We start from the raw sequence: 12,674 nt of genomic DNA on the forward strand, positions 1-12,674 counted from the left end.
TAATCTTGCAGAATAAACTAAGGTTTGCTGGGGGGAGAGGCGGGTAGGGAGAGGGTGGTGGGGTTATGGACATCGGGGAAAGTATGTGCTATGGTGAGTGCTGTGAAGTGTGTAAACCTGGTGATTCACAGACTTGTACCCCTGGGGATAATAATACATTATATGTTAATAAAAAATTTTTTTAAAAAGTGATTCATATTTGGAGAATGTACTTGTGTGACTTCATTCACTATCATTTATTAAAGTAGTTTCATCAAATTGACTTATTTTAGGTTGGGTAGCTATGGGCATGTGTCATTCAAAATCCCTCAGAGTAAATCTTCTGAGAAAAGTGTAGTTGGATGACAGCCTTCAGCCACCACGCTTCCAGAATCCGCTGTAGCATTCATCCAAAGGCCATACTCATTAAGCTGATTCAAACCAATGACTGAACATGACGGATGGAGGTCATAGAGCTGGCCACATATGCACAATGGGGGACTCTCAACCATATACTTATCTAGGACTCCTCATTGGTCTGACACTTTTCTCTAGCCTCACTGGTTAAGTTTTTCTCCTTCCTTTCCCCTCTCCTCTTATAGATGTCAGACCCATATTATGATCTAAAGTTTTCTCTCATCTACTCCAGTGGCCTCTCCACTTATCTCAGATGTTTCCCTCCCCCAAAGCTCTTGTACTTCTAATATCTTGCTGTGTGCTTCTGGTAGGACTCTTAGCTTATGAATATGAGAAAAATTACCAAATTCCTCTAAAACAACTGGGAGAAGTATGATGTTAAATACTAATGTTATCACTGAAACATGCATTTTTCCAGGTTTTTCTTTTCCTTTCTTTTGATTTTTCTTCCTCCTGATTCCTCTTCCAGAGCCTGCCTGATTTTTTTTTCTTTTTTGTCAAATGGGAAAAAGAAAAGTTTGCTACATCTTTTCTAGCAACACTTACAAGAGATGTATAAAGAGAGCAGTAATCAGAGCAGCACTATTGATTCTATTATCTGGCTCCAGTGTCTATAGATTATTCCTTCACTGACACTTGAGAAGGGGGGGCGATCAATGTGGTCTGGTTCTAAGTTGGTTAGGAATGTTGAAGGTAGAGGAGTGAGGGATGGAGAATTGTCATGAAGAAGTGGTGACTCCATTCTGAAAGTAGGCTACAGGTTCTTTTCCAGGACAACAGAAGTAATAATATTTGGAAGACGTAAAGCAAATCTTCTCAATAGTGATTCATTCTACAAAAAAATATATTTTAAAGTATTTATAGAAAAAGCAAAACAATTAAATCTTGCTGAAAGAGGTTGTGATTGAAGGTTATAGTTCAAGGAACTCTTCAGGTTCTTCAAGAAGAAATAAGCATTCAGATAAGGGCAAACTCTCTTGATGACTGAAAATTATCACCCCTTTCCAATACCATCATAACACTAAAATCTCTTGGCATGTCTTTGAAAAGAAGTTTCTGGAAAAGTGGAAGGGATATGTTCAATATGCAAAGATAATCATTTTAGCTAACCACTTACACATCTTGCACTTAAAACAGGGGTGTAGATTAACTCTGTTGCTTTAACACTGATAAACTTCATATTCAGACAAGAGTTAGGAAAGCAAGATATTATGAAGTACTGGATGCCAAAGTGAGGCGTTGCAGGAAACCTGAGGCCATAGACTCAGGTAAGTCTCCAAGATCAGGACAAACATGTTTTCATAATCAAATTGGAATTCAACCTAATTATTTTCTAAGAAACATTCATTTTGTCAAATTATCATTTTCTAGTAAACTTAAAGACACAGTCCGTAGGAGGTAGGAGAGTGAGTAATCCGCTGATTAAATTTTCTATGAATTACATAATGCTTTTTTTTATCACAGCTAGTTTCCTAATACATTTAAAGCATTGTGACTTTGTAATGGGAATGTGAGTAGTTCTTTACATACTTAGAAACATTGAAGAGTTTATAGACATAAAAGTAATGAAGATATGACTTGCTATTTGATAAAAATCAAACTTCTATTTGACGTTTATCAAGCTAACAATGGTCTATATTATTTTCCAGGGGCTCCATATTTAAAATTTGAAATTCTATATATTTCACTTAAAGCAAAGTAACGTGGATGTATCTAACAGAAGATTTTCAAAGGGTGAGAGTATGATAAGCATAAATGTAAAACTATGTCTTTGCCTAAAAAACATAATACACAAACTTAAGTGTTGCTTCTCTCTATATTAGACACACATGTATTTAAATGTCAACATGTATAAAACTAATCTTTCTATATGTCTATACTGTACATAAGGTTTGCTTGATAATTTCACTTTAAAAATTTATTACATTTTGCTCTAGTATCATTTGCAATACTGGCACCTAGAAATATTCTTGAAAATCCAAGAAATAAATGTCTTGAAATATTTGCATCACTTAGAAATAATGAAGTAGAAAGTTTTCCAAGGCATTTTGTTAAATGACAAAGAGAAGAGGAAAAATCCCAAAGCTGGAGACACAGGATAGCCTACCGAATAAGGTCACAGACCCTAGAATCAGACTGGATGGGTTTGAATACTGATTTGGCCACTTATTAGCTATATGGAGGAAAAGTTTTGTTTTTGTTTTTGTTTTTTTAAAACTTTTTCATACAACAGTTTCCTAATTTGTAAAATGAAGGTCAAATGAGTACTTACCTCACAGGGCCATTTTAAGGATCAGATCAGACATTATGTAAGAAACAATTAAAACAGTACTTGCTACAATGTCATTAATAAGTCAGTGCTTATTTGATTCTAGAATGGCCTAGTTTATGGCAGAACTACTTATTCTACAGGAACACAGACGTAGTCAAGCGACAGAAAAAAGGCTACAAATTGATACCAATGTGTAACTGTGGGTATTAAATGAGATTCTTTGCTTTTTGAGTATTATACATGCAAAATATACTTCATATGTCACTTTGTGGTTAAATTTTAAACACTTTCATTCAACCATTAAATAACAGTGAAGTTACATTCATTGACTTATTGACATAGAAAGACATTCCTGCACATTTCATTAATTGCTAATAAGCAGATCAAAAGAGTATTAATTGTATTAATATGAACTCATTTATGTAAAATTATATGTATTTGTGTATATAATGATTACCTTAACAACTAATCCATTTAGGTGATTTTGACTTTCTTCTTTGTATAAAACACATGTAAGAATAATTATATATATATATGTGTATATATATGTATATATATATACTTACACACACACACAAACTGTACATTATTAAAAAAAACCAAAACTGTAAAAGCCACTTTGTGAAAAAAGAAAGCAACCGTAAGTCTAGTTGATTATACCATCATGCAGTATCCTGCATTCAAAATGCATATGGTGAGAGCACAGCCAGTTACCACTGGTGAACGCAATGAATTAAAAAGATTATGAATGTACTCACCCACCAATCACCTGGAGTCCAGAGAATTTGCAAGCATCCAAATCACTGCCACTTACTATTCGAGCCTTAAATCAAAAACAAGAAAAAAAACAAAAGAAAAACAAACAGGCTTTTAGCATACCAAAGCTGCAAATTCATGAATTTGGGACACGAGTCAAACTGCACTAGACATGTAACACCTAGTATGACAGATGCTAAGCAGGGTCAGCTCCAAGTCAAAGCTACTATGTTTTTGTGAGTGGAGGTTTCACAATTAGCTGTCAGCATTTAAACAAAAGCACTGGCACAGTCCAGGAAAATATATCATGTTCCCAATAACACTTGCCCTTAAAACTTGCTAGGTGCAGTGAACATCATGAATTAGTCAAGGAGATCATGATTAGCCAGACTTAAGAACAGATGCTGAGTTTGACCGTAGCAGACCCCGAGGCTCGCAAGTATAAGCTAAAGTAAGCGCAGCTAGCAAGGTGTAACCTCTTCATAAATGCAACATATCGGGGGGCACACTGAAAGGACAACCAAAGAATGGAAAGCTGGGATATCATGCACATCTCACAACTAAAACAGAGGAACCAAAACAGGTCTAATATGTCACAAACAAACATGTACAAAAGACAAGGTCCCTCAGGAGAGAAGAAAAAGTATGATTTAAAACCTTTTCATCCACAGAACTGCTATCTGAAAGAGAATCAGGAAAAGAAGGAATAAATGTTAGATGGAGTACTTTAAGAAGTCATTTAAACATATACATGAATAAAATGTTACTAGTTTACATTGCTTAGAATCATAAATAAACAGAATTTCAAGGCTGAGCCCCCAAGGGGAGAGAGGTATTTGGCCTTCATCATTTAAAGAGCTGGAAATTGTGCCCAAATGCTTGCAAAATATCAAAAGGTGATTAAAGGGTTTAATGGAAGACAATGTGTCATGTAAAGGAAAAGAACACAGTTGAAGAATCAGAAGTCCTAAACCCCATCTGGGGTTCTGCTACTTATTAAACACATGGGGCAAACTACCAAATTCTCTGGAGTCTGGAATCTAGACCCAACTCTGCAAAAAAGATCATGGATATTGTGCTTATTGGCATCCAAATACTGTTCAGAGAATCAACTGAGATGAATATATGTCAAAGTAAACCCCCGCTGACTACACAAATCAAGCACATTTTATTAAGGGATTATTTATTTATGGCTTGTCATAGAGACTCAAGTACTAAAAATTTAATCAAATATACTCCACTCTGCAAAACAAACAAACAAACAAACAAAAAACAACTGATGCCTGAAAGCACTTCAGTGACTTAAGATCACAAAGCTAGTGAATGGCAGAAATGGGACAAACCCAGGGCTCCTGATGCCCTAGCTGCTGCCCTATAGATCCCATTTTTCAGGTAAGTTGAACAAAGCAGAGAGGGAGGGGTGCCGGTGCACAGTTTTCCAGCCCAGTTTAAGATACATCACAGGGTAAACATTTCTCAGTTGCAACTTCCCTTGGGCCCAATGAACAATGGTAAATGATGGACTTTTTTTTTTTTTTTTTGGTGGGTAGCGAAGCAAGGTTTATTGAGCAAGAACAACGTGATAGTACGAAGCTCCTAAAGAGGGAGTAGACCCAAAGAAGTTGCCCGAAATAATTTTTTTTTTTTAACTCAAATCTGAATCTACCAAGGTCCTCCTAGCATGGTCCATTTTTTACTTTACATAGTATCATTGCTCTTAAATTTATTAATTCAATTTTGCTTATTAGTATAAAGCTGGAGGAACATCTCTATGAATTCAAGTTGGCAGAAAGCTAGAGCTAAAACGACTTTGGAGTTCATGGAGTCAAAACCTTTCATTTTTATGGATGAGCCCCAGCAATATAAAGATTTATCAAAGCCATGTAGCTCTCTGACAACTTTTATTGATAAAAAATGTGAGATGTATTTGTTTTCTTAACTCATTAAGTATGGCTTGATTAATTACGTGGCAATATTTTTGGCTGTAGTTTAGATATTTCGCAGTATCTCAGAATTAGGTCTTTGAATATAAAATAGGATAAAAGCACAAGTAATAAAAACAGATCTTATTTCTGGCCATAAAATAATTAAGATACTGTATTCAATATAGAAAGTTAAGCATTAAATAACAATACCTCCATGAAAACTGTCACAAATGTAATATAAAATCCTAAAATAATTTAATATGAGGTAACTGGTCAGGAAACATGCACCTGCTTTTCAACAGGTACCAAAAAGCTATTTGATAAAATTTCAAAACAAAACTCTCTAAATAATTTTTAAACATATTGAAAGTTGATTTGAATGAATCTTGAGCTTAATATGTTAAAAAAAAAAAAAGTTACTTCCAGACATAAATCTAAGTGTAAAGTATTAGGGTATTCCCATAATTCCAAGCAAAACAAAAATGTCCACAACCATCATTTTAATGTATTTCTTGAAATTCTGATAATATATTAAAGCAGACCAATTAAAGCAAAAACAAATAATACAGATGTTAGAAGGCAGAACAGCAGAACAAACACAAAATTGTTATTTTCATTTTAAACCCAGAAGACAAATCACCTGGAGAACTGTTAGGGTTAATAAAATAGGTAGCAACATGAACATAAATAAGAACAGTTATTTCCTACAAACCCACAATAACTAGCTTGAAAAACAATGACATGAGATCTGATTTCAAATATCCATTACTTTGACATGGTCTCCTATTAATAACTGGATTCGATATCAACCATTCCAACGAGTAAAGGTAATCCTAAAGTCAATTATCTTTCAACTGCTACATCTAAAACATTTCAACTTTTTCATTCATTATTCATTATTTCCCTCATTGCTTCACTGAATACGTATTTTTATTAATTGCCAACAAACATATTTTGTTCACTCCTACTCCTTTCTCATCTACCTGCTATCCTGTCTTCCTTGAAAGCTTTCTAAACAGTTAAAATGACACCATGTCCCGGCCACCCGGTACCTAGAGCAGAGAGAACAGACATGTATCTAAGGCAAGCTCATGAGCCCTCATCACATCCCACACTTTGGCCGCAATTAAGTTCTTGCCATTTCATCTTCATGCCATGCTCTTTGAAATCTGCGTGGCTTTGCATTTCCAGTTTCCTTCTTTTGAAACAAGCACTCCCCTTCCTCATCTAGCGGTCAGCCTCCAAAACTCAGTTCAAGCACAAGCTTCTGTCCTGGAAACTAGTAACGGATCAGGGATTCATAGCTTTTGTGCAGGAGCACCGCGCGTTGCCTTCCTCCTGGCTAAACCTCACCTTTGGTCAGTTTCTCCACCTGCAGTCCTCCTAGATAAAAGTGCGTTTTGCCTCCTCCTTCTAATTTCTAGTACATTTCTGAAATATAATAGATGACCAACACATGTTTGCTAAACACGGAGTGAACAACCTTAAATAAGCTACCACACTTTATGGAAGTATCTAAAAAATCCAAATAAAACTTGTTTCATCTTCCCGTGTAGGAAGATAAATTGTTTTATAACACATTTATAGATTTAGTTGTTAAAATCATAATGGCAAGTTGTTGTAGGGTTAAGAATAGTTCAAGTGTAACTGGATTAGTAAGTCAAAAACATCGATAACCTTTTAAAAGGAGAATTATGAGGAAAGTCTGTAAGGATTTTAAAAATCTGTACTAACCAAATATTACTGTCCCGGCAAAATAGATTTAAAGATAAATTCAACAAAATTAGCCAAATAATAAACCCTTGTACTTAAGAATTTGACAAATAAGGAAGGGTGGATTGTTATCAAAGACAAATAACTGGCCAAAAAAGGCTGCTTGGGGTGCCTGGGTGGCTCAGTGGGTTAAAGCCTCTTCCTTTGGCTCAGGTCATGATCCCAGGGTCCTGGGATCAAGCCCCGCATCGGGCTCTCTGCTCAGCGGGGTACCTGCTTCTAGCCCTCTCTCTGCCTGCCTCTCTGCCTACTTGTGATCTCTCTCTCTGTGTGTCAAATAAAATCTTTAAAGGAAAAAAAAAAAAAAAAGACTGCCTAACACATAGGTCAAGTACCGTAATGCTTATTTATATCATCTTAAACAATGTCCATGAAGTTACGGATGCATTAATTAAATATCAAATAAGAGAAAATAAGTAAAAATAGAAAGAAATACTTATGAACTCTTTGGAATAAAGAGATACATTTACTGTTAGAGGTAAAATTCATTAAGTCTGTTATGCCCATTTAGCACTTTAGTATATAAAAAAGAAAATAAAACACACTTGCTAAAAACACGTATGTTGGTATGCTCAGTATATAAAGAACTCTTACAGGTCTCTAAAAAAAAAAAAAAATGACACTACCGTCCAAAATTGGTCAAGAATGTTACTAGATAATTCACAAATTAGAATGCAACGATGGTAATCATGAAAAATGATATAATTAATTAAAACTATGCCTCATCAGATCATAAAATCAGTAAAAATCAGAGTAATGATATGTTAATGGTATTAAAAGTAATATTTAAGGCTGTTAAAGATGTCATTAATCTGACACTGATGCATCATTAATGACACTGAAAACAATAAAATTTTTAGAAAATTTTCAGTGTTGTCTAGTAGTAGACTATTTTAATGAGAAAAATTTTTTGAACTTGATGCTAAGGAAATTATTTTTGTTACAGATTGAATTATGTCCCCCAAAATTCACATGTTGAGGTCCTAACCCACAGAACCTCAGACTGTAGGCTTTTTTGGAAATAGAGCTGTTGCAGGTACAGTTAGTTAAGATAAAGTCATTTTTGCATATGGTGGTTCCCGATCCAATACGACTGGTGTCTCTGGGGAGACAGACGCACAGACAAGAAAAACACCATCTGAAGATTGCAACTCTGCAGCCATAGGCCAAAGATATCTACCAGATAGTAGAAGAGAGGCCTGGACAGATCCTTCCCTAACATTTTCGGAGGGAGCACCGCCCTTTCAGCATACCTTCATCTCAGACACCTAGCTCCCAGAACTGTGAGACAAGAAGTTTCTGTTCTCCAAGTCACTCAGTTTATGGTACTTAGTTTTATCATCCATGGCAAACTAACACAATTTTAAGTCATGAGGAAAAAAGTAATGTGTAAATATTTGCACTTTCATTATTTACAAAAAGAAACCTGGAGAAGGATGCATAATCAACTATAGAAATATGGGTGGAAAGTTAGGTTCTAGGGATGTCCGGGTGGCTCAGCTGATTAAGTTCCTGCCTCCAGCTGAGGTCATGACCCCAGGGTCCTGGGATTGAGTCCCACATCAGGCTCCCTGCTTAGTGTGGAGTGCTTCTCCCTCTGCCTGCTGCTCCCCCAGCTCATGTTCTTTCTCTCTCTCTCTAACAGATAAATAAAATCTTAAAAAAAAAAAAAGACAAGAAAATTATGTTCTATGATCTTGATTCAACAATTTGTGACCATTAACACTTTTTATTTTTTTTAAAGATTTTATTTATTTACTTGACAGAAATCTCAAGTAGGCGGAGAGGCAGGCAGAGAGAGAGAGAGAGGAGGAAGCAGGCTGCCCACTGAGCAAAGAGCCCGATGCAGGGCTCGATCCCAGGACCCTAGGACCATGACCTGAGCCAAAGGCAGAGGCTTTAATCCAAGGAGCTACCCAGGTGCCCCATTTGTGAGCATTAAAATAAACATTTAAAATACCATCTAAAAATGTAAAAAATGTTTATGTATATATACATATTAACATATGTAATAAAGGCTTAATATACATTATACATGTATCTATTACATTTTATACACACACACACACACACATATATAATCAATACACACACACACACACACACACTCATTCACAATGGCTTTGTTCCCTGACAAACTGCCTTTTGTTCTACATGCAGTTGTTTTGCCTAGTCAAATTCTGACTAAACCCTGTAATTACCAAAAAACCAACCAACCAACCAACCCTTGGTTAGTATGGATATACACTAGTTAGTATGGATGTTAGTCTGGATGCTCCTTGTCTCAAAACTCCTATCATTGCACAAGGTCATCTTGAAGTTCAGTGACTTTATGTTGTTAATGTCAGACCACAATGAGTCCCTCTACTTTATAGCAAAACCTCCTCTATAAATAGGATTAAAGTGAAGTTCCAGGGACCATACATTTTCATAATGTCTCAGAATTCCATAAGCCGGATATTTATTTTTTTTAAGCTTACAAAATATTTACTAAGTGAATATCATTATTTAATCACACTGTATAAGAACTTTAAAGCTATTAAACTTTTAAGAATATATGTGATCTAAGTGTGTCTCATGAGTACTAAACTCAATGTTTCTCCTGTGAACATCCTCAAGAAAGAACTATGAATGTGATTTAAGGCAACATGTGACCTCCTGAGCACTCAATTTCCCCTCATATGTCAGTGAAATAATAGGGTTTGGCCAGCATGTATCTAAAACTTCTAGCTCTAGATTCTATGATTTTTGTTTCTCTAGATATAATTTTCAGTATAACAACTATTTACTCACCAGTTACCCCTCAAAATATTAATATCTACTACCTAAATTTGAGATACACTTATTTCACAATTTAAGATAAAGGTAAAAATTGTGTTGTGTTTCCTTTCTTGGTATTTTATCCTTGTTGGAACAGTTTTTGAAGAAAATTAGGGGGAAGAGACCTGAAAGCTTATAAAGAATCTGAGTTCTGGATGCTTATCTAGCTTAGGAATTTCCTTAAACTTTTTTCCTCTAATGCCCTTCTTTGCTCTCCAATCCTTCAAGGATAATGCAAAGCTCTCACTAGTGATACTGTTCACTACCCACTTTGGAACAGGTTTGCTTTCTTTCCAAGCATATCAAAATACATAGGACTTTTAAGACATGTATATTATGCCTGAAAATCACAAGATGGGAGCTGAAAACCATCCAGAGAAGAGCCTATATTGTAAACAGAAAATTGTTCAATTTCCATTGACCTTTACAGAGTACCTCCTATGTGTTAGACATTTTGCACAGCACCTTATCTGCTCTTTTATTGAATCGCATCAATTGTTCTGTGAGGCCATCAATATTCATTAGATCTTGCCAAGGCAGAGGAAACCCTTTGGCCTGGCTCACATTTCTGTTATAATTCTGGATATAATGGGGTGGGTACTGAGTGAGATATTAATGCTCATATCTCATACACTTTTTTTGTTCAGTTATGGACTCGGGGGTTAACCTAAAAAATGAGAGACAATAACAATACAATATGGTAAAGATATATGAAAGATATGAGTAAGTTGGTGGGGGAACACAGAGGAAGTATCTCCTAAGTCTGCTGCCAGAGAGGACACTGGGTTTGTAAACAATTCAAAGGGGCAATGATTTATGAATGGGCGTTTGTCGGTTCAATGAAACCATTCTTAGAGGGAAAGAATTTGCAAAGGCACTGAAGCTTGAAAGAGTATAGAGTATTAGGAACTGAAACATGAGAGTGTGATAGTAAAGAACTTAAAGAAACGAAAGGTAGATGAACAGGGTTTATTGCATAACAATCTTGATAGATTCCATTAAGGAATTTAAATTATACTCTAATTGTAATGTAGAATGACACACTGTTTTCAAGCAAGACTGTGATGCATAACATGATCAGAGTTTTATTTTGTTTTTAAAAATCACGGCCAGTCCTCTGGACAATGAGGCAGAATAAGAGGACATACAAAGATTCTAATCTCTGCCCCACTTAAATCACTACTCTACACCCATGCACAACTGCTAGATTATATATTTATTTATTTATTTATTTGTAAGCTCAGGCTCAGCATGGGCCATGAAATCATGAACCTGAGATCAAGAGTCCCATGTTCCATCAACTGAACCAGCCAGGCTCCCCAAGTAAGTAACAACTTTTAATATGTTGTATACCTGAAAATAATCTAACATTTTGTGTCACCTATACTCAAATTATTATAAAACTTTAAAACCTATCCAAGCTTAGGGGTGCCTGGGTGGCTCAGTCAGTTAAGTGACTGACTCTTGACTTCACTCAAGTCATAATCCCAGCTCTATTTTGCTGAGATCAAGCTCTGAGATAGGATGGGCTCTGCACTTAGCAGGAAGTCTGCTTAAGATGCTCTCTCTCCCTCTGGGCCCCAAGCCCCCCACCCCCATGCTCACTCATGCACTTTAGCTTGCTCTAAAATAAGTAAATAAATATTTATTATAAATATGCATACACACGCACACACATACACACACACACACATACATGCATGAGATAAAAACAATGAGTGTGGAGAAACAATAAGGAACCTTTCCATCTACCTGGAAACATCAATGGAAAAAAAATTCTACCCAGGATAAAGAAAACCTCAAATCTATATGAAAATGTAGGTACAATTTCACTCATATGTAGAATCCATAAAGCAGAACAAATGAAAAGCAGAATCAAATCTATAAATACAGAGAACTAAGGATGACCAGAAGGTAGGAGGGTGAGGGCATGGGCAAAATGGCTGAGGGGGAGGAGACACAGGGTTCCAGTTATGGAAAGAATAAGTTACGGGAATAAAAGCTATGGCATAGGGAATATATTCTATCATATTGTAATAATGTTGTATGGTGACAAATGGCAGCTATCCTTATCCTTGTGGTGAGCATAGTGTAAGAGTTGTTCGATCACTATGTTGTATACTTGAAACCGATGTAAAGTTGTGAACCATAGTCCAAAAGTTATGAAAGAAAAATTGCTTATTTAAAGCATTAAATAAAATTACAACTCTTTATCAAGATGGGTTACAAAGAAACCATGTGCATATGAATGGTATCATTATGTAAAAAGGATATAACTGAAGATGCAGTGGAAATTTTTTTTTAAAGTTCAGAGTGTGCTACAAACATCTTTATGTCAATACAAAGACTTAAGGTAATTTTCTAAACACTAACAAATATATAATACACTAACAAAAATATAACACATACAAAGAGGGCATGTATTGCAAAAGCACTGGGTGTAATACATAAACAATGAATCTTGGAGCACTGAAAAAATAAAATAAAAATAAAAAGAATTACTAACATTTATTCAAAAATACAGGAAACTAAAACCATTAATAAGGAATCTTTATTCAGTAGGAAAATCTCCCCAAGACAGAACACCAGATGTTTTTTCAAAAGTTTTATGAAGTCTATATTAAACAGATAATACCACTGTAATACAAATTTGACTATAGAAGTAAAGTGAACCCATAGAATGGAAACAGAAAGAAAAGTGTATTTCCTAAGGCTAGTATAGCTTGCTATTA

The 12,674-nt window shown here is 35.4% G+C and overlaps 1 protein-coding gene across 2 annotated transcripts in view; it reads right to left on the reverse strand.

Moving 5' to 3' along the window:
• UNC13C (unc-13 homolog C) overlaps nucleotides 1-12,674 on the reverse strand; it is a 599,404-nt gene that overhangs the window by 465,803 nt on the left and 120,927 nt on the right. For both annotated transcript variants that reach the window (XM_044230120.1, XM_044230119.1), the window contains exons 5-6: nucleotides 4,082-4,104; nucleotides 3,427-3,491 (exon numbers count right to left, since the gene is read on the reverse strand). In XM_044230120.1, the coding sequence (XP_044086055.1) occupies nucleotides 3,427-3,491; nucleotides 4,082-4,104 (88 nt within the window). The remainder of the gene's footprint in view (nucleotides 1-3,426; nucleotides 3,492-4,081; nucleotides 4,105-12,674) is intronic.

Source organism: Neovison vison, chromosome 13 (assembly GCF_020171115.1).
Source record: "Neovison vison isolate M4711 chromosome 13, ASM_NN_V1, whole genome shotgun sequence".
NCBI classification, from domain to species: domain Eukaryota; kingdom Metazoa; phylum Chordata; class Mammalia; order Carnivora; family Mustelidae; genus Neogale; species Neogale vison.